We start from the raw sequence: 23,249 nt of genomic DNA, 5'->3' as shown, positions 1-23,249 counted from the left end.
CTCAATACCTTGATTTATCAAGGCCAAAGTGCCCAAAACTCTCTTCATGACCCAAGGCCATCTATCTGTGATGTCACTTTCAAGGAACTATGGATTTGTATTTCCAGATCCTTCTGTTCTGCCACACTCCTCAGTACCCTACCTTTCACTGTGCAAGTTCTATCGTAGTTTGTCCTTCCAAAGTACAAAACCTCAGTTGTCCGCGTAAAATTCTACCTGCCATTTCTCAGTCCAGTTTTCCCAGCTGATCCAGATCCCACTACGAGCCTTCCTCAGTCTCCACTAAGCCACACATTTACTGACTGGTTTAGCACATTATCATACAGATGACAAATAACAGCAGACCTAGCACTCACCCGTGCTGCACACGAGTCACAGACCTCCAGTCTGAGAGGAAACCATCTACTATCACCGTCTGGCTTCAAAGAATAATGGATCTGTATCCCAGATCCCTCTGTTCTAAAGCACTCCTCAGTGCCTCACATTTGTCTGCATTAAATTCAATCTGCCATTTTTCAAATCATTTTTATGGCTAGTCCATATCCTATTGCAAGTTTTGATAGTCTTCCTTGCTGTCCACGATACCCTTAATTCTGTGTCATCCACAAATTTGTCAATCCAGTTCACCATATCATCCAGATCACTGAAATACTGTAGATGACAAACAAACCCAGTACTGATCCCTGCAGTACTCCACTAGTCACAGGCCTCCAGTCAGATAGGCAACCATTAACAACCACTCTCTAACTCCTCCCACAAAGTCAAGATCTAATCCAGTTTACTCCCTCATCTTGAGTGCCAAGTGACTGAACCTTATTGACTAACCTCTCATGTGGGACCTTGTCAAAGGCCTTGCTGTAGTCCATGTAGACAACATCCACTGCCTTGCCTTCTTCAATTTTCCTGGTAACTGCCTTGAAAAATTCTATAAGATTGGTTAGACATGACCTATCATGCACAAAGCTATATTGACTGTCCCTAATCAGTCCCTGCTTATCCATATATTTATATATCCATACCCTCAGAATACCTTCAATAGCTTTCCTACTACTGACATCAGGCTCACCAGCCTACAATTTCTAATTCCTAAAGAACAAAAACCAATCAAGAAAATAACCAGGATTCCCTTTATTTATTTGGGACACTATGGTGCTTAATTCGGATAGCTTAACAGTTTCTAACTAGTGTCAGTTGGGTGAACTCATGCATCCATTAGACACAACACAATGTTTAGAGCAAACAGTTTTTAAATATCAGTTGCATGTGTTTGTTTTGAAAAAGCAGTGATTTTTGTCACAGAGTTGGTGAGAAATAAACAGTAAAAGAATTTAGAATTGTGTTACTCAGTATAGTTTCAAGTGTTCATGCTTGGAGATGTCAGAAATGGCCAGAAATGAAAATGAAACAATTTCATTAACTCAACAAGTTATAGGTATGAAGAATTGAAGACATCAACAATCATCTTGAATGTTACAATTAAATTGAAGACTTGGAACATGCAATCTTTGAAAGCACTGTATAAAGGCAGTACATTACCTACACTATGTGTCTGCACTAATTTTGTTCATTTACAGTCAATCAAAAGAAGATGGCAACATCTTGGCTGTCCACCTTATCCAATGATGATAGTTATGCCTGTGCGTGTGCTTTTAAAGTTGAAAAGCCATTGCACTGGAACAAAACCACTCTGGATTATGAAGTCCAGGTCCAGTGGTACAAATAGTCATCACAAACTTGGTTGCAGTGGATGACCATGACAACTTCTGTGTCAAATTTGCGTTTCTAAATCCCATTGACTTTTGGGTGTTCTATAATATAATTCCATTACTGGGGTCATCTCTTTCTTATCCCTCAGTTCCACCCATATAGCCTCAGTAGATGAGCCCTGCAGTCTGTCCTGCCTGAGTACTACTGTGACATTTTCCCTGACTATTAATGCCACCACTCACCCTTTAATCTGTCCTATTCTCTCATGTATAATTCAAGTCTATTGTCATTTCGACCATAAACTGCTGGTACACAGTAAAAATTAAAGAACATTCCTCCAGGACCCTGGTGCTACATGAAACACAAAACTACACTAGACAGCACAAGGCTAGACTAAACTACATAAAACAACATAAAAAACTGCACTAGACTACAAACCTGCACAGGACTACATAAAGTGCACAAAACAGTGCAGGGCAGTACAATATTTATATAAACAAGACAATAGGCACAGAGGACAAATTACAATAATAAATGATGTAGATGTCAGTCTAGACTCTGGGTATTGAGGAGTCTGATGGCTTAGGGGAAGAAACTGTTGCACAGTCTGGTTGTGAGAGCCCAAATGCTTCGGTACTTTTTGCCAGATGGCAGGAGGGAGAAGAGTTTGTGTGAAGGATACGTGGAGTACTTCACAATACTGCTAGCTTTGCGGGTGCAGCGTGTGGTGAAAATGTCTGTAATAGTGGGAAGAGAGATCCCAATGATCTTCTCAGCTGACCTCACTATCCACTGCAGGGTCTTGTAATTGGAGACTGTGCAATTTCCGAATCAGACAGTGATACAGCTGCTCAGGATGCTCTCGATACATCCTCTGTGGAATGTGGTGAGGATGGGGGGGGGGGGGGCGGGTGGGAGATGGACTTTCCTCAGCCTTCGCAGAAAGTAGAGAATCTACTGGGCTTTCTTGGCTATGGAGCTGGTGTTGTGGGACCAGGTGAGATTCTCCACCAGGTGAACACCAAGAAATTTGGTGTTCTTAACGATCTCAACGGAGGAGCCATCAATGTTCAGTGGAGAGTGGTTGCTCCATGCTCTCCTGAAGTCAACAACCATCTCTTTTGTTTTGCTCACATTCAGAGACAGGTTATTAGCTCTGCACCAGTCTGCTAGCTGCTGCACCACCTCTCTGTATGCTGACTCGTCATTCTTGCTGATGAGACCCACAACAGTCGTGTCATCAGCGAACTTGATTATGTGATTCAAGCTGTGTATTGCTGCACAGTCGTGGGTCAGCAGAGTGAACAGCAGTGGACTGAGCACACAGCCCTGGGGGGCCCCCCGTGCTCAGTATGATGGTGTTGGAAATGCTGCTCCCGATCCGGACTGATTGAGGTAACAGAATGAAACGCCAGAACATTAAATTACCAGACCCACCCTCACTAAAGATGACAATGTCATAATTCCACGTACTGATCCATGCTCCCTCAACTGCCTGAAGTACATGCAACTCAAAACATTATTCCCACCATGCTCAATCTTTCGATTCCTGTCCTTGTATGTAGGCTTGCAATATCTTTCCCCACAACCACTCATCTGCACTGGCACATTGGTTTCCATCCTCTGCAACTCTAGTTTAAACCACCACACAAAACCCCACCTGGAGCAGCATTAGCAAACCTTCCCGCAAGAACATTAGTCCCTCAACATTTCAGGTACAAATTGTACAGTCCTTCCTTCCCTGGCAGAGCCCAATAATCCATGAATCCAAATCCCTCACTCAGCCACTCCTTAGTGTTAAACTGTATTATCATTATTATTTCTGGCCTCACCCACACTGGGCATGGGGAGCAATCCTGAGAACACAATTCTGAAATTCCCTCATCCTGCAGAATGCAACCATCCTAATTACATTCTGTAGGACCTTCTCACTCTTCCTCCCCATGTGATTGGTACTGACATAGAGCACAACCTCTAGCTGCTCACCCTCCCCCTTAAGATGTGCACTGATCCAAAATGTCCCTCACTTTGGCACCTGAGAGGCAACATTCTATTTTCCAACATTCATCTCCCTCAGTACAGCTCACCTCTTCTTCCAGCTTTCTGAATAACAGAGCCAGACTAAATGCCAGAGACCTGACAGCTGCATCTTTTCTCGGCTAGGTTATACCTTCCAACAGTATCCTAAGAGGTATACTTGTTATTGAAGGGAATGGTCACAAGGATACCCCGCATTGATCTTTTATCCCCTTTTGCTCTCCTGGCCATAACTAAATAGCTGTGTCCTGCACCTTATGTGTAACTACCTCCAGTGTCTTGCACATTATGTGCAAGTACAGTTGATTGCTGTCAATCAACCTCCCAAATGCCCCAGAATTCATCCAGCTCCAGGAATCTTTAAGAAGCTTCAAATGGATGCACTCTTTGCAGATGTAGCTGTCAGGGTCACTGGAGGTCTCCCCGTCTTCCCACATCCCAGAAGAGTTAGAACCATGCTGAATCACTAAATAAATATAAAGGAGCTTGTCCACTATGAACAAGAGAAAACCTGCAGATACGGGAAATCCAAGCAACACACTCCAAATGCTGGAGGAACTCAGCAGGCCAGGCAGCATCTATGGAAAAGAGTACAGTCAACGTTTCGGCCCGAAACCCTTCAACTGGACTGCAGAAAAAAAGATAAGGAGTGGAGTTAAAAAGTAACTCTCTGCATCTTTTTTTCTCTCCAGACCTGCTGAAGGGTCTTGGCCCAAAAGATTGACTGTGCTCTTTTCTATAGATGCTACCTGCTGAGTTCCTCCAGCATTTTGTGTGTGGAGCCAGTCCGCTATCCTGTCCACTCCCACTGTTCTAATTGCACAATCAGAAACAAACAAGCAAAGAAAGTTACCAGAACTTTACCATGAGACATAGGAGCAGATTAAGTCTGTCATTCAGCCCATCAAGTCTGTCATTCAAGTCTAGCTGATTACTCCTCTCAGCCCCATTATTATGCCTTCTCCCCGTAAATTTCAATATCCTGACTAATTAAGAACTTATCAATATCCACTTTAAATATACCCAATGAGTTGGTCTCCACAACTGTCTGTGGTAATGTATTCTACAATTCATAACCCTCTGGTTAAACAAATTTCTTCTGGTCTGAAGGGTTGTCCTTCTGATCCAAGACTGTGTCCTCTGGTCCTAGACTCTCCCACTTGAGGGAATATCTTCTCCATGACCTTTCAGTATTCAATAGGTTTCATTGAGACCAACCCCCATCCCCCCACAATTCATCTGAGCTCCAGCAAGTATAGGCCCAGAGACAAACACGCATCATACATTAACCCTTTCATTCCTGGAATCATTCTCATGGCACCTCCTCTGGACTCTCTCCAATGCCAGAACATCTTTTCGTAGATAACAGGTCCAAAACTGCTCACAATACTCCAAGTGTGGTATAACCAATGCTTTTTAAATTATCAATGCCTCATTACATCCTTGCTTTTATATTCTATTGCCTTTATTCCTAACAAAGTGCATGAGCATACACTTCCATAAAGTAACACTTCTTTGCAGTCTCCCTGCTTCCTCAATACTACCCGACCCTCTATCCATCTTCATACCATTTGCAAAATTGACCACAAAGCTATCAATTCTGTCATCCAAATTATTGACATACAACATGAAGCAGTCCTAAAACAGAATCATGTCAAACACCACTATTCACTGAGAGCTAATCAGAAAAGGCTGCCTTTATTGCCATTCTTTGCCTCCTGCCAGTCAGCCAGTCTTCTATCCATGCAAATATCTTCCCTGTAATGCCACAGGCTCTCATCTCATTTAACAGCTTCATGTGTGGCACCTTGTCAAAGGCCTTCTGAAAATCCACTCTTTCCTTTGTCTATCCTGCATCAAAGAATTTCAACAGATTTGTCAAGCAAAATTTCACCTTTAAAAAAACTATGCTGACTTCGGCCTATTTTATCATGGTCCTCTAAGTACCCCAAAACCTCATCCTTCATGTTAAGGAACTGGAGTTGCAGCTCGTTGACCTTCGGCTTGTTAGGTAAAGTGAAGCATGATAGACAGGACCTACTGGGAGGTCATCACCCCAAGGCTGTAGGAGACATATAAATGGGTGACTGCCAAGAGACGGAATGGAGAACATCAGATAGAGGAGAGCACCCGTGGCCATCCCTCTCAAGAATAAATACTCCATTTCGAGTACTGTTGAGGGTGGGAAAGGAAGAAATGACTAACCTGGGGGAAGTAACAGCAACCATGCCTCTGGCACTGGGTTCAGCTGTGTAGCTCAGAAGAGTAGGGAACATGAGAGGATGTCAGCAGTAATAGTGGACTCTATAGTTTGGAGAACAAATGAGTGATTTAGTGGACACAAAAAAGCCTCCTAGGTGCCAGGGTCGGTGATGTTTCTGAACGTGTCCACAATATCCTGAAAAGGGAGGGTGAGCAGTTAGAAGTCATGGTATATATTGATACCAAAAAAAAGGTAGAAAAAGGGAGGAGGTCCTGAAAACAGAATACAGGGAGTTAGGAAGGAAGCTGAGAAGCAGGATCTCAAAGGCAGTAATCTCTGGATTGCTGCCTGTGCCACATGACATTGAGGACAGGAATAGAATGAGGTGACAGATAAATGCAAGACTGAAGAACTGGAGCAGGGCGTAGGGATTCAGATTTCTAGATAATTGGGACCTCTTCTGCAGCAGGTGGGACCTGTACAAAGGGGAGGGATTGCACTTGAATCCAAGGGGGACCAATATTTTTGCAGGCAGGTTTACTAGAGCTGTTGGGAGTAGGTTAAACTAATATGGTGGGAGATGGGAACCAGTATGATAGAATTGAGGATGAGCCAACAGGTTTACAAGTAGATGATGGATGCAATATGAATGTGAGGAAAGACAAGCCAATTACTGGGTACAAATGCAGAGCTGAGTTAAATTATACCACAGAAGCAAAATTCAAAAGGGCAAAGAATGTAGTACTGAAGGTGCTGTATTTAAATGCAGGTAGCATTTAGAGTAAGGTGGACAAACTCATGGTGCAATTGGAAATTAGGCGATATGATGTTGTGGGCATCACTGAGTCGTGGCCAAAAGGCGGTCATAGTTGGGAGCTAAACATCAAAGCATATATTTGTATTGAAAGGGCAGACAGGATGGCAGGGAGATGGTGTGGCAAGAGATGGTCTTGCATCTTTAGAAAGTGGTGACATAGGGTCAGAGAATGTTGAACCTTTGTGGGTGGAGTTAGGAAACTACATGGGTAAAACAACTATTATGGGAATCATATATAGGCCTCCAAATATTATCTGAAACTAGAACTAGAGGTCTTGTGTTAAAGGTAAAAAGGTGAAATGTGCAAGGAGACCATGAGGGGGAGCTTCTTCACTCAGAGGGTGGTAAGAGTATAGAATGAGCTGCCAGTGGAACTGACAGATGAGGTTTTGATTGCAACATTTAAGAAAAAGTTGGATAAGTATATGAATAGGCGACGTATGGCAAGCTTTCATCCAGATGCAGTCGAATGGGAGTAGGGAAAGTAATGATTCAGCATTGTCTAGGTTGGCCGAAGGACCCATCTCTGTGATGTAAATTATGAGACAAGAATATTTGCTAGTTTATGAAATAATTTCATCCACATGGACAGCATTAAAATAATGGGAAAACACAAGGCTTCAAACAATCAGCTGCAGAGACCAAATTGTATTTCACTAAACAGTGACTACTGTAAAACCACCAGAAGTCAAGAGTCTGAACTAGAGGCAGCAGAAAATATTAATCGAGATGAACAAAGGTTATTCCAAAACCTCCAAAAAAAGGGTTGAGCTCAAGCCTTGCTTTTATCTCATTAGTTTATACTTTAGAACCCAAAAAACTGAATTAAAGAGTTATGATTACTCAAATCTTAAAAAAGACTATCCATGAGAGAGAACACAAGGGAGAGATTTCATGGGAATCATTAGACCGTTTACTGCATTATCCACTACCAAAGTGGTTTCCTGTACATGGAGGTTTGAAAGATGGAAGCACTTTTTTTTTAAAGTAGATTATTGAATTAAGTGGGGCTTGTGCTCATGGCTGAGGAGAGCAGAGGGATAAAGGAGAAAGCCAAAAGGGCAAGTTAAAGAATAAAAACAAAACTAAGTCAGTGAGTAAAAGTGGAGCAGTACACAAGATGCTGGAAGATTTCAGAAGGTCAGGCAGCATCCATGGAGGAAAATGGACAAATGATTCAGGTTCAACCTCTTCATCTCTAGTCTGAAAGAGAAGAAACCAGTATAAAGTGGTGAGGCTAAACACAAATTAGAACACCACTTCATATTCTGCCAAGCTAAATTAGTAAATTGCTACCCCTCTGTCCCTTTCTCTCCCTGACCTATTCAGTGGATCAAGTAGCAAGTAATATGTGGAGCCAGGTAACATTACGGCACAGTACAGGCCCTTCAGCCCTCCATGTTGTGCCGACCCATATAATCCTTAAAAAAAAGTACTAAACCCACACTACCCCATAACCCTCAATTTTTCTTTCATCCATGTGCCTGTCCAAGAGGCTCTCAAATACCCCTAATGTTTTAGCCTCCACCACCATCCCTGGCAAGTCATTCCAGGCACTCACAACCCTCTGTGTAAAAAAAACTTACCCGTGATGTCTCCCCTAAACTTCCCTCCCTTAATTTTGTACATATACCCTCTGGTGTTTGCTATTGGTGCCCTGGGAAACAGGTAATGACTATTCACCCTATCTATGCCTCTCACAATCTTGTAGACCTCCATCAAGTCCTCTCTCATTCTTCTACACTCCAAAGAGAAAAGTCCCAGCTCTGCTAACCTTGCTTCATATGACTTGTTCTCCAATCCAGGCAACATCCTGGTAAATCTACTCTGCACCCTCTCCATAGCTTCAACATTCTTCCTATAATGAGGTGACCAGAACTGAACACAATACTCTAAGTGCGGTCTCACCAGAGATTTGTAGAGTTGCAACATGACCTCTCTACTCTTAAACTCAATCCCCCTGTTAATGAAGCCTAGCATCCCATAGGCCTTCTTAACTACCCTATTAATCTGCGCAGCGACCTTGAGGGATGTATGGATTTGAACCCCAAGGTCCCTTTGTTCATCCACACTCTTTATCTCTTCATCCACATCCACACCATTAATCCTGTACTCAATCTTCCGGTTTGGCCTTCCAAAATGCATCATCTCACACTTGTCCAGATCGAACTCCATCTGCCATTTTTCTGCCCAACTCTGCAGCCTGTCTATATCCTCTTGTAACCTTCGACAACCTGCAGCTCCATCCACAACTCCTGAATCTTCGTGTCATCCGCAAACTTACTCACCCATCCTTCCGCCTCTACGTCCAGGTCATTTATAAAAATCACAAATAGCAGGGGTCCCAGGACAGATCCCTGTGACGCTCCACTAGTCACCGACCTTCAGGCAGAATACTTTCCTTCCACAACTACCCTCTGCTTTCTTCCTTTAAGCCAACTTTTTATCCAAACAGCCAAGATTCCACTTATCCCATGCCTCATGACTTTCTGAATGAGTCTCTCATGAGGGACCTTGTCAACTGTTTTGCTAAAGTCCATGTAGACCACATCCACTGCCCTACCCTCATCAATTTCTTTTGTTACCTCTTCAAAAAACTCAATCAGGCTCGTGAGGCACGATCTTCCCTTCACAAAGCCATGTTGACTATCCATGAGTAGACTGTACTTCTCCAAATGCTCGTAGATCCTATCCTTAAGAATTCTTTCCAGTAGTTTGCAGACCACTGACATAAGACTCACCGGTCTATAGTTCCCAGGTTTCTCCCTATTACCTTTTTTAAACAAGGGAACTACATATGCCATTCTCCAGTCCTCCAGCACTTCCCCTGAAGCCAAAGAGGATTCAAAGATCATAACTAATGCTCCTGCGATCTCTTCTCTCAATTCCCACAACAACCTGGGGTGTATCATATCCAGCCCAGAGGATTTATCAATCTTGATGTTTTTAAGATCCAGCACCACTTCTTCCGTAATCTCATGAGGGGGGATCTTATTGAAACGTATAAAATTCCAAAGGGATTGGACAGGCTAGATGCAGGAAGATTGTTTCCGATGTTGTGGAAGTCCAGAACGAGGGGTCACAGTTTAAGGATAAAGGGGAAGCCTTTTAGGACCAAGATGAGGAAAAACCTTTTCACACAGAGAGTGGTGAATCTGTGGAATTCTCTGCCACAGGAAACAGTTGAGGCCGGTTCATTGGCTATATTTAAGAGGAAGTTAGATATGGCCCTTGTGGGTAAAGGGATCAGGGGGTATGGAGAGGAAGCAGGTACAGGGTTCTGAGTTGGATGATCAGCCATGATCATACTGAATGGTGGTGCAGGCTTGAAGGGCCAAATGGCCTACTCCTGCACCTATTTTCTATGTTTCTATGTTTCTAATCTCCACATTGTCCAGCACACAGGCCTGCTCTATTTCAACCTCACCCTGATCAAGATCCTTTTCACTTGTGGATATTGAAGCAAAGTATTCATTTAGGACCTCCCCAACCTCCTCTGCCTTCAGGCACATGTTGCCCCCTTTATCGTTTAGCAGTCCCACCTTCACTCTCGTCAATCTCCTGTTCTTCACATACGCATAGAACGTCTTAGGTTTCTCCTTAATCCTACATGCCAAGGCCTTCTCATGCCCCCTTTGAGCTCTCCCAAGTCTTTTCTTTAGCTCCTTCCTGGCTACCTTATATTTCTCATGAGCCCCTCCTACTTCCTGCTTCTTATATCTAACATATGCTTCCTTTTTCCTCTTGACGAGTTGCCTCACATGTTTCAGCAGCCATGGTTCCCTTTTTCTACCATTTTTTCCTTGCCTCAGTGGGACAAACCTATCCTGAACCCAGCTCAAGTGGTCCCTAAACTTCTCCCACATTACTTCTGTGCTTTCCCTTTTGAACATCTGTTTCCAATTTACTCTCGCTAGTTCCTGCCTCATCCCTTTAAAGTTAGCCCTTGCCCAGTTAAGCACTTTACCATTTCGTCTGATTTTATCCCTTTCCATAGCTATGCTGAAGCTAAGGGAGTTGTGGTCACTCTCACCAAAATGCTCCCCCACCAAGAGGTCTGTCACCTGACCAGGTTCATTACCCAAAACTAGATCCAGTATAGCCTCTCCTCTCGTCAGCTGGTCCACATACTGTGTCAGGAATCCTTCTTGAACACACCTGACAAATTCAGCCTCATCTATCCCCCTTGCACTCAGGAGGTGCCAGTCAATATGAGGGAAGTTGAAATCACCCATAACTACTACCCTGTATTTTGTGCACCATTCTAAAATCTGCCTACTTATCTGCTCCTCAGTGTCACGACGGCTATTTAGGGGCCTACAGACTACTCCCAGCACAGTGATTGATCCCTTCCTATTTCTGACTTCCACCCAGACCGTCTCAGTGGACACTCCCTCTGCAGTGTCCTCCCTTTCTATAGCCGTGATACTATCCCTGACCAGCAATGCCACTCCCCCCCCCTTTTCTTCCTCCCATCTTATTCCTTTTAAAACACCTGAACCCCGGGACCTGTGTCACCCAATCCTGCCCTTCCTCCAACCAAGTTTCAGTAACGGCCACAACATCGTAGTTCCACGTACTAATCCATGCTCTAATTTCATCCTCCTTGTTCCTAATACTCCCTAACATTGAAATAGACACATTTCAACTCCTTTAACTGGCTACAATTATGTTTCATCCCCTGTCTGTCCTTCCTCATCAACTCAGAACTCTTAGCATCATGCCCTTGTCCTTCTCCCTTAATCCCTGCACTCACATTCTGATTCCCACCCCCCTGCCAAACTAGTTTAAACCCTCCCCTAATCTGAGGTCCTGCTTTTCAACTTCCTTCCAAACTCCCTGTAGTCTTCTTTCAGGACCTCTTCCCTTTTCCTACCTATGTCATTGGTAACAATATGTACCACGACCTCTGGCTGTTCTCCCTCCCACCACAGGATATCTTGGACACAAACAGTAACATCCTGGACCCTGGCACCTGGGAGGAAAACTACCATCCGAGTTTCTTTCCTGCGTCCACAGAATCGCCTGTCTGACCCTCTGACTATAGAGTCCCCGTGGCCCCGGAGTGACCACCTGCCTGTAATTCCTTTCTATCACCTTTTCACTCTCCCTGACCAGACGAAGGTCATCGAGCTGCATCTCCAGTTCCCTAACACAGTCCCTCAGGAGTTGCATCTCGATGCACCGGGTGCAGATGTGGCCATCTGGGATGCCGGGAGACTCCAGGACCTCCCACATCTGACACCGACCACAGAAAACCGGCTTCACACACATACTACTTCCTTTTGCAATCAACAACTGCCTTGCCTCATTCCGTTAACACAGAAGCCCGTTATGCCAAAGCCCTTTCACTCTGCTGCCCGCTCCCTACGCTGCCTGCTGGATATGGCTGCCTTCTTTTTAAAACTGTTTGCGCTCAACTGGCTGTGCAGTCTGGCCTCTCTCTCTCCGAGAACTCAAAATGTCTTCCAGCTGGAAATCCTTAGGTGCTCTTCCGCTGCCTTCTTGTTCCGAATTCCAAATGAAGAAGTGTGACAGGCAAAAGGAGAAGGGAAGAGTGGAAATGGCAACTAAAGCTGGGAGTTACTAAATGGAAGTAAAATGCTAATAAAAATGGAATTGGGTACAGGAAGGTGGAGTGTGGAATCAAGGGGGAGAAGAAGAGTGGGCAAATGAGAATAGTGGGGAAGGGGAACCAATAGGAGAAGAGTGTGGGTGATGAGCAGATGAAATGGATAGAAGGGTGATGGGGGCTAGAGTATAACAAGAATTAGATAGATCAGTAACAGAAGGAAAAGGAACAGAGGGGTAGCAATTTACTAAATGCTGGAGAACACAATGTTCTTGCTGTTAGGCTGTAGACTACCCGGGGAGAATATAAAATGCTGTTCCTCTCATTTTTGCTTAGCCTCACCATGGTAGTACACGTGATATGCTGGTGTGGGAATGAGGAGAGGAATTAAAATGGCTAGCAGCTCAAAGCATCAGATAGCCACAGCAGACAAAGCACATGTATCTCATCAGAAGTCTACATCAGGAGCATCAGATGCAATGAATAAGGTTCTTTATGGCCCTGGATAGTGGCTGAGGAAGATGTTTAGGGATAGCTATTACTCCTCTTAGGAGTTTTAAGAATAGGTGTTATTTGCAGGGGAAAGTGCAAGGGGAAGGAGAAGAATTGTTTTCAAATAGAATGCCTGGGACCAGAAGACATGTACTGGGTCCCCGATGGTTTCACACCTATATAAATAATTTGGATGAAATGTAGGTGGCATAAAGTTTGTGGATGAGATCAAAACAGTGAAGATTTTGTAAGTTTACAGCAGCATGTAGATCGTGGGAAAATGGGCCAAAGTGGCATATGTAATTTAACTTGGACAAGTATGATGCTCTCCCAGAACAGGACTTTCATGGTAAGTGGCAGGGTCGTAGAAGGTGTGTAGCCACTTTCAGGGAACTAAGTACTTAGTACTGACGGAGATCTTTCAGATGTCATTAGAAACGGGGATTGTGCCGGAGGATTGGCGTATTGCTCATGTGGTTCCATTGTTTAAAAAGGGTTCTAGAAGTAAGCCTAGCAATTATAGACCTGTCAGTTTGACATCAGTGGTGGGTAAATTAATGGAAAGTATTCTTAAAGATAGTATTTATAATTATCTGGATAGACAGGATCTGATTAGGAGTAGCCAGCATGGATTTGTGCGTGGAAGGTCATGTTTGACAAACCTTATTGAATTTTTTGAAGTAGTTACGAGGAATGTTGACGAGGGTAAGGCAGTGGATGTAGTTTATATGGACTTCAGCAAGGCCTTTGACAAAGTTCCACATGGAAGGTTAGTTAAGAAGGTTCAGTCATTAGGTATTAATGCTGGAGTAATAAAATGGATTCAACAGTGGCTAGATGGGAGATGCCAGAGAGTAGTGGTGGATAATAGTTTATCGGGATGGACGCCGGTGACTAGCGGGGTGCCTCAGGGATCTGTTTTGGGCCCAATGTTGTTTGTAATATACATAAATGATCTGGATGATGGGGTGGTAAATTGGATTACTAAGTATGCCGATGATACTAAGGTAGGAGGTGTTGTGGATAATGAGGTGGGTTTTCAAAGCTTGCAGGGAGATTTATGCCGGTTAGAAGAATGGGCTGAACGTTGGCAGATGGAGTTTAATGCTGAGAAGTGTGAGGTTCTACATTTTGGCAGGAATAATCCAAATAGAACATACAGGATAAATGGTAGGGCATTGAGGAATGCAGTGGAACAGAGAGATCTAGGAATAACAGTGCATAGTTCCCTGAAGGTGGAGTCTCATGTAGATAGGGTGGTGAAGAAGGCTTTTGGAACGCTGGCCTTTATAAATCAGAGCATTGAGTACAGAAGTTGGGATGTAATGTTAAAATTGTACAAGGCATTGGTAAGGCCAAATTTGGAATATTGTGTACAGTTCTGGTCACCGAATTATAGGAAAGATATCAATAAATTAGAGAGAGTGCAGAGACGATTTACTAGGATGTTACCTGGGTTTCAGCACTTAAGTTACAGAGAAAGGTTGAACAAGTTAGGTCTCTATTCACTGCAGCGTAGAAGGTTGAGGGGGGATTTGATCGAGGTATTTAAAATTTTGAGAGGGATAGATAGAGTTGACGTGAATAGGCTGTTTCCATTGAGAGTAGGGGAGATTCAAACGAGAGGACATGATTTGAGAGTTAGGGGGCAAAAGTTTAAGGGAAACACGAGGGGGTATTTCTTTACTCAGAGAGTGATAGCTGTGTGGAATGAGCTTCCTGTAGAAGTAGTAGAGGCCAGTTCAGTTGTGTCATTTAAGGTAAAATTGGATAGGTACATGGACAGGAAAGGAGTGGAGAGTTATGGGCTGAGTGCGGGTAGGTGGGACTAGGTGAGATTAAGAGTTCGGCATGGACTAGGAGGGCTGAGATGGCCTGTTTCCGTGCTGTGATTGTTATATGGTTACCCATAAATGTCTCTGTTCCTCAACACAGAGACTTGGAGATAGATAGATAGATACATACTTTATTCATCCCCATGGGGAAATTCAACTTTTTTTCCAATGTCCCATACACTTGTTGTAGCAAAACTAATTACATACAATACTTAACTCAGTAAAAAATATGATATGCATCTAAATCACTATCTCAAAAAGCATTAATAATAGCTTTTAAAAAGTTCTTAAGTCCTGGCGCACATGTGGAGATACACATACAGTTACTCGAAAGTGGTCACAGTGACAAAGGTGGTTTTTATGCTTGCCTTCAAAGTACATAACACTCAGTACAAGAGTTGGCACTCCATGTTACAGCTGCTTAAGATAACAGAGACCAAACCTGGTCACTTAGCTATAGGAAGGATGTAGTGAAGCAGCAAAGTGTATACGAAATATTCACAAGGACGTTAACGGAACTGAGTGTCTTGAGTTTGTAAGGAAAGAATGAATATATTGGGCTGGTTGCCCCGGTGTGAAGGAGTCTGACAGGTGATCTTATACATATTTTTAAAATCATGAGGGGCATAGATAAGGTCAAAGATCATAACCTCTTCTCCAGGGCAAGATATTCCAACAAAAGGTAGTGGTTATGTGGAAAAAGCTGCCAGAAGAAGTGTTAGAAAAAGGTACAAATGCAGCATTTAAAATATGTTTAATTAGGTTCACGGATAGGAAAGGATTAGAGGAACATGGGCCAAATGCAAGGAAACAGGATCAACTCAAGTAGGCAATTTGGTGACACGGACAGGCTGGGCTGAATAACTGAAAGCAAAATAGATGCAATGAAGAAAACACAAAGTTTAAGTGGCACAGAATGAAGGAGTGGGTGGAATAACGGTAGGCACCAAAACTGAAGTCTGTCCTTGAAATCAGCATTTCCCACATGGCAAAAGCTGCAGTACTGTGCAAAAGTCCTAAGGTGGCAAAAACTTGCATGGTACTGCATTTGTCAACGTGGAGCAGAGAGCGAGTTTGTAAAGCTGGTGGGAGCAAAGGATGTTGGGAACGATGAGGATGGAGCACCATGGGAGGGGTGTGGCAGCAGATAAGGAGTGACGGAGTGGGTGATGGTGCGGGTGAAGATACATACAGCCCTGAGACACCAGGCAAGCTCATTTAATTCCAAACAAGTGGCTTATTGATCACTACATAATGTCTCTCTGGTGTTCCCCTCTCCCTGACCCTTCCCACTCTCAGTCCACAACAGAGACCATATCAGAATCAGTTTTATAATCACTCATCATGAAACTTGTGTAGGGGCTTCTTCTTTTATGTTACTGCTGTGTCTTCTTTGCTATAATAAAATGGCTTATCTGTACTGTTAACTGCTGAGTCAGTGGTTCTCTATAGCAGCTTGTTTGGGTTATAATTACTGATAACTGGAATTGTATTCATTTGCTAACCAATTGGGATAGATGTTATTCTTTCTTGTGTGTGAAAGCTATTGCTTTTCGCGGGCTTTGGGCAGAAGGCACAATGGGGACAGAGAGAGGAGAAGCGACCCGAGAGATGTTGTAAGCTGGGCGAGGATCGGACCCCAAGCGGGAGTCCGAGGCCCAGGGTCTTCGACGAGGAGAGGAGACACGGACAAACTCGAGTAGAGCGTTCGGTCGATCACCGAGGGTGGTCCCATTCGAGGGTTGGCGGAGTTCAGAGGACATCTACTGGAGGAAGAAGGAGCCGGTTCTATAAGAGCTCCAACAATGTGTGCACAAGCAGGTTAATAATAATGGCGCCTTTTTCTTTTTAAAAACAGTTAAACAGTTCTTATTTTGCTCCTTTACTATCTACATAGTCTTTCTAAGACAGTCCTGAAAAGTAAATTGCAGTAGTCTTAATCAGCTAAAAGCAAAACTGCGCATCAATTTTTCTGCATCTTGAGCTGTTTTAAGAAATTGAACTCTTGCAAAGTTCCTTAAATGAAAGAAAATGTGGTTAATAACATGATTAATATGCAATTTTAATTCCAGGTGAGGCAACACTTCACTTGTGAGTCTGTTGGGGTAATCTATTGCATCCGGTGCTCCCGGTGCGGCCTCCTCTACATCGGCGAGACTTGACGCAGATTGGGGGACCGCTTTGTTGAGCACCTCCGCTCCGTCCACCACAACAGACAGAATCTCCCAGTTTCCACCCACTTCAACTCTGCTTCACATTCCCATTCAGTTATGTCCATACATGGCCTCCTCTACTGCTATGATGATGCCAAACTCAGGTTGGAGGAGCAACACCTCATATACCGTCTGGGTAGTCTCCAGCCCCTTGGTATAAATATCGAATTCTCCAACTTCCAGTAATTCCCTCCCTCTCCCACTTTCACTCTGTCTCCTCTTCCAGCTGCCTATCACCTCTCTCATGATTCTGCCTTCTTCTCCTACCCATAGTGCCTACCCTTAGATTCCTTCTTCACCTCTCCTGTCTATCCCCTCCCTCACCCCTTGATCTTTCCTCTGATTGGTTTTCCACCCTCCCCCCACCTTCTTTATGGGGCCCCTGCCCCCTCCTTCTTCAGTCCTGACGAAGTGTCTTGGCCCGAAACATTGACTGCTCATTTCAACGGATGACCTGACCTGCTGAGTTCATCCAGCTTGTTTGTACGTGTTGATTTGACCACAGCATCTGCAGTATACTTTGTGTTTTCATATTTCAAATAAATCATTTCCTGAATAATGTTTATGTCAGCTTCTCTTTGTATGATACCACTCCAGTTAAATGCTGATTATTTTAAAATCATTAGACCACTTATATCACACAGATAAAACTTACATTGGGAAATGCAATGAATTTGGGTTTTCAACAAACAGTAAAAATCCACATTTTTAAAAAAAAGTCACTTGAGAAAGATGGATAAAGCAAGATCTTACCTGATGGTCCATTCAGTTTTCCTTGTTTAACTAAACAAAAGTAAACAAAACTGTTAGTGGGCTAAACACACTGAACATACACATTGATTTATTCATTCTAATGAAAATAAATGGATAAACATTCATTCGTAGTAACTTTCCACTAGAATTCAGATATCAGTGCATATTAGTAAGATTTTTAAAAATTATACAATCATTATGTTTTACATTCAATTAGAATTGAGGGAGCCTTAATCCAGTTTCAAACATTATTTTATCTTTTTATACTGGTGCTAGCTTGGGACCTCAGACACAAAACTCATTTCCGATTTGCTTCAAGTGTTATAAAATTGTGAAAGATACTCCAGTAACATGTCAGGTACTTTAAAATGATAATTCTGAATGGAAGGAACTATAATAACTGAATTTACACAGATGTATAAAGGCAAAATGGATTATTGATATGGGCAAGTGAAAATAATAGGTCCATATGACCACTGCCATCCTCTCATTTCCTTTCAATATCATTGGTCCAGAACCAAATGTCACGTAGATTATGTAACAGCATCTCGAAGTCACTTGTAAAAATATCTAAGCACGATACAAATAACCATCAAATAACCAAATAAGATATAAAATGGTTTAATTCTTCTAATTTCACCTGTTACGTAACTGGCTGAGATTACAACCCTCTGCAATGTGTTGATTTAATCCACTGCATTGGAGCCTCCAGACCTGCTGGGGACGCAATCACTCAGAATGCTTTTAACCATACTGTTGAAATTTGTTAAGAGTATTTTTTTTCATCCACACTATCGAGGCATTTCAATATTCATAAAGTTTCAATGAGATCCCTCCTCGTTCTTCTGAATTCCAGTGAGTACAGGCCCAGGTTTATCAAACCATTCCCACGACAAATCTTTCAATCCTAGAATCATTTTTGTGAACGTCCTTTGAACCCTCTCCAATGTCAGCACATCTTTTTTAGATAAGGGGCCCAAAACTGCTCACAATACTCCAAGTGAGACTTCATTGGTACTTTAGAAAGCCCCAACAATAAATCCTTGTATAATTTAGTCCTCTTGAAATGAATGCTAATATTGCATTTGCCTTCCTCACCACTGACTCAACCTACAAATGAACATCTAGGGAATCTTGCACAAGGACTTCCAAGTCACTTTGCACCTCAGATTTTTAAATTTTCTCTCCATTTAGAAAATAGTCAACCCTTTTATTCCTTCTATCAAAATGTATGACCATACACTTCCTGATGCTGTATTACATCTGCCATTTCTTTGCCCATTCTCCTAATCCAAGTCCTTCTGTAGTCTCTCTATTTCCTCAAAACTACCTGTCTCTCCACCTATTTTTATATCATCTGCCAACGTGGCCACAAAGCTTTCAATTCCATCATCCAAATCATTGACATATAACTTAAAAAGTATCTCTCCTAACACAGACCCTTGTCGACACCACAAGTCACCGGCAGCCAACCAGAGAAGGCTTCCTTTATTCCCACTCTGTTTCATGCCAATCAGCCAATGCTCTATCCATGCTAATATCTTCCTGTAATACCATGGGCTCATAGCTTGTTAAGCAGCCGCATGTATGACACCTTATCAAAGGCCTTTCGAAAATCGAAGTATACAGCATCCACTGAATTTCCTTTGTCTTTCCTGCTTGTTATTTCTTCAAAGAATTCCAACAGATTCAGGCAGGATTTTCCCTTGAGAAAACCATACTTCCTACTACTTTTTTGTACCCCTAAACCACATCCATAACAATTCACTCCATCTAACAGAGGTCAGACGAACTGGCCTATGATTTCCTTTCTTCTGCCTCTCTCCCTTGAAGAGTGGAGTGACATTTTCAATTTTCTACTCCTTTAGAGCTATGGCAGAATCAATTGATTCTTCAAAGATGATTAACAATCTCTTCAGCCTCCTCTTTCAGAACCCTGGGATGAATAACATCTGGTTGAGGTAACGTAGCTAACTTTTAGATTTTTCAGTTTCCCATGAACCTTCTCTCGAGCAATGGCAACTTCACACACTTATGACCATTGACATTCTTGAACTTCCGGCATTATGCTGGTGTATTCCACACTGAAGACTGACACAAAATACTTATTTGGTTCATAGTACCCCATTACTACTTCTCTAGCGTAATTTTTCAGCAATCTGATGTCTAATTTTACTTCTCTTTTACATTTCATATATCTGACAAAACTTTTGGTATTCTCTTTAATATTAGTGGCTAGCTTACCTTTGTCTACCATCTTTTCTTTCTTTATGACTTTTTTTAGTTGCCTTATGGTCAGTTTTAAAAGTGTTCCAATGCTATAACTTCCCAATCACAAACCAGAGAAAATCTGCAGATGCTGGAAATCCAACATTCAAACTGCTGGAAGAACTCAGCAGGCCAGGCAGCATCATAATGCTGAGTTCCACAAGCATTTTATGTGTTCCTCTAACTTCCCAATTTTTTTTTTGCTCTATTGTATGCCTTCTCTTAGGCTTTTATGTTGGTTTTGACTTCTCTTCTTGTTAGCCACAATTGTTTTGTCCTGCCTTTAGAACCCTTCTTCCCTTTGGTATGTATATATCCTGTACCTTCTGAATTGTTCCCAGAAATTCTAGCCATTGCTGCTCTGCTGTCATCCCTGCTGGTGTTCTTTTCCAATCAATTCTGACTCCTTTCTCATGGCTCTGTAATTCCCTTTACTCCACTGTAATACTGTTATTTCTGACATCAGCTTCTCCTTCTGAAATTGCGGGGTGCTTTCCATCATATTATGACCACTTTCCCCAAAGGGTTCTTTTACTTTAAGTCCTCATCATTTATGGTTCATTGCACAAAACCCAATCCAGAGTAGCTGCTCCCCTCATGGGCTCAACCACAAGCTGCTCTTTAAACAGCCATTTCATAGGCATTAGAAACATAGAAAACCAACAGCACAATACAGGCCCTTTGGCCCACAAAGTTCTGCCAAACATGTCCCAACCTCAGAAATTACTAGGTTTACCCATAGCTCTCTATTTTTCTAAGCTCCATGTACCTATCCAAAAGTCTTTTAAAAGACCCTATCATATCTGCCTCCACTACTGTTGCCCGGCAGCCCATTTCACACACTCACCACTCTGAGTAAAAAAACTTACACCTGGCATCTCCTCTGTAATTGCTCCCCAGCACCTACAACCACCTGTGTCCTCTATGGCAACCATTTCAGCCCTGGGAAAATGCCTCTGACTATCAATTCCTCTCATCATCTTGTACACCTCTATCAGGCCACCCCTCAGCCTTTTCTTCTTGGAGCTATGGAGGATAAGTTCACTCAACCTATTCTCATAAGGCATGCTCCTCATTCAAGGCAACATTCTTGTAAATCTCCTCTGTACCCTTTCTATGGCCTCCACATCCTTCCTGTAGTGAGGCGACCAGAACTGAGCACAGTACTCCAAGTGGGGTCTGACCAGGGTCCTATATAGCTGCAACATTACCTCTCAGCTCCTAAATTTGTTTCCACAATTGAAGGCCAATACACTATACACCCTCTTTACCACAGAGTCAACCTGTGCAGCTGCTTTGTGTATCCTGTGGAGCTGGACCCCAAGATCCCTCTGATCCTCCACACTGCCAAGAGTCTTACCATTAATACTATATTCTGCCATCATATTTGACCTACCAAAATGAACCACCTCACACTTATCTGGGTTGAACTCCATCTGCCACTTCTCAGCCCAGTTTTGCATCCTATCAATGTCCCGCTGTAACCTCTGACAGCCTCCAACTATCCACACCTCCAACTTTTGTGCCATCAGCAAACTTGCTATCCTATCCCTCCACTTCCTTATCCAGGTCATTTATAAAAATCATGAAGAGTAAGGGTCCCAGAACAGATCCCTGAAGCACACCACTGGTTACCGACCTCCATGCAGAATATGACCTGTCTACAATCACTCTTTGCCTTCTGTGGGCAAGCCAGTTCTGGATCCACAAAGCAATGTCCCCTTGGATCCCATGCCTCTTTACTTTCTCAATAAGCCTTGCATGGAGTACCTTATCAAATGCCTTGCTAAAATCCATTACACTACATCTACTGCTCTTCCTTCATCAATGTGTTTAGTCACATCCTCAAAAAATTCAATCATGCTTGTAAGGCAGGACCTGCCCTTGAAAAAACCATGGTGACTATTCCTAATCATATTATACCACTCCATAAATCCTGCCTCTCAGGATCCTCTCCATCAACTTACCAACCACTGAGGAAAGACTCACTGGTCTATAATTTCCTGGGCTATCTCTACTCCCTTCTTGAATAAAGGAACAACGTCCGCAACCCTCCAATCATTCGGAACCTCTCCTGTCCCTATGATGATGCAAAGATCATCGCCAGAGGCTCAGCAATCTCCTCCCTCGTACCCAAGTAGCCTGAGGTACATCTCATCCGGTCCCAGTGACTTATCCAATTTGATGCTTTCCAAAAGCTCCAGCACATCCTCTTTCTTAATATCTACATGCTCAAGCTTTTCAGTCTGCTGCAAGTCATCACTACGATCACCAAGATCCTTTTCCATAGTGAATACTGAAGTAAAGTATTCATTAAGTTCCTCTGCTTTTTCCTCCGGTTCCATACACACTTTCCCACTGTCACACTTGATAGGTCCATGTCTTAATCTCATGCTCTTCACATACTTGTAGAATGCCTTGGGGTTTTTCTTAATCCGGCACGCCAAGGCCTTCTCATGGCCCCTTCTGGCTCTCCTAATTTCCTTCTGAAGCTCCTTCCTGTTAGCCTTATAATCTTCTAGATCTCTAACATTACCTAGCTCTCTGAACCTTTTGTAAGCTTTCCTTTTCTTCTTGACTAGATTTATTACAGCTTTTGTACACCATGGCTCCTGTACCCTACCATAACTTCTTTGTCTCATTGGAACGTACCTATGCAGAACTCCACACAAATATCCCCTGAACATTTGCCACATTTCTTCCATACTTTTCTCTGAGAACATCTGTTTCCAATGTAAACTTCCAATTTCTAGAAAATACCCCTTTTGGGATCCAGCACCAACTTGATTTTCCCAATTTACCTGCATATTGAAACCCCCAGTGCTATTGTAACATTGTCCTTTTGACATTCATTTTTGATCTCCCATTGTAATTGGTAGACCACACCTTTACTACAGTTTGGGGGTCTGTATACAACTCCCACCAGGGTCTTTTTACCTTGGCTCTTCCCACAACAATTCAACACCTTCCAATTCAATGTCACCTCTTTCTAAGGATTTGATTTATCTTTTTTACCAACAGATCCACACCACCCCCTCTGTATACCCCTCTGTCTTTTTGATACAATGTGCATACTTGGATGATAATCTCCCAACTCTAATCTTCTTTAAGCCACAATTTAGTAATGCCCACAACATCATGCATACCAGTCTGCAATGTGCTAGAAGTTCACCTATCTTAATTCGTATACTTTGTGCATACCAGAGTTTTATAGAGCTGCATCATTACCCCACAACTCTTAAAATCTATCCCAACTTATGAAAGCTAACACTCCATAAGCTTTCTTAACTATCCTATCTACCTGTGAGATAGTTCTAAACATATAACCATATAACACAATATGTGTTAACAC

General features: G+C 42.8%; 1 protein-coding gene across 1 annotated transcript in view; it reads right to left on the bottom strand.

Annotated features, from left to right (window-relative positions):
- The window catches only part of LOC140718657 (protein unc-13 homolog B), a 561,805-nt gene that overhangs the window by 527,008 nt on the left and 11,548 nt on the right, over positions 1–23,249 (bottom strand). The window contains exon 2 of the mRNA XM_073032679.1: positions 17,630–17,659. Within this exon, the coding sequence (XP_072888780.1) occupies positions 17,630–17,659 (30 nt within the window). The remainder of the gene's footprint in view (positions 1–17,629; positions 17,660–23,249) is intronic.

Source organism: Hemitrygon akajei, chromosome 30 (assembly GCF_048418815.1).
Source record: "Hemitrygon akajei chromosome 30, sHemAka1.3, whole genome shotgun sequence".
In the NCBI taxonomy this organism is placed as follows: Eukaryota; Metazoa; Chordata; class Chondrichthyes; order Myliobatiformes; family Dasyatidae; genus Hemitrygon; species Hemitrygon akajei.
This window is presented reverse-complemented; position numbering and strand designations above follow the sequence as displayed.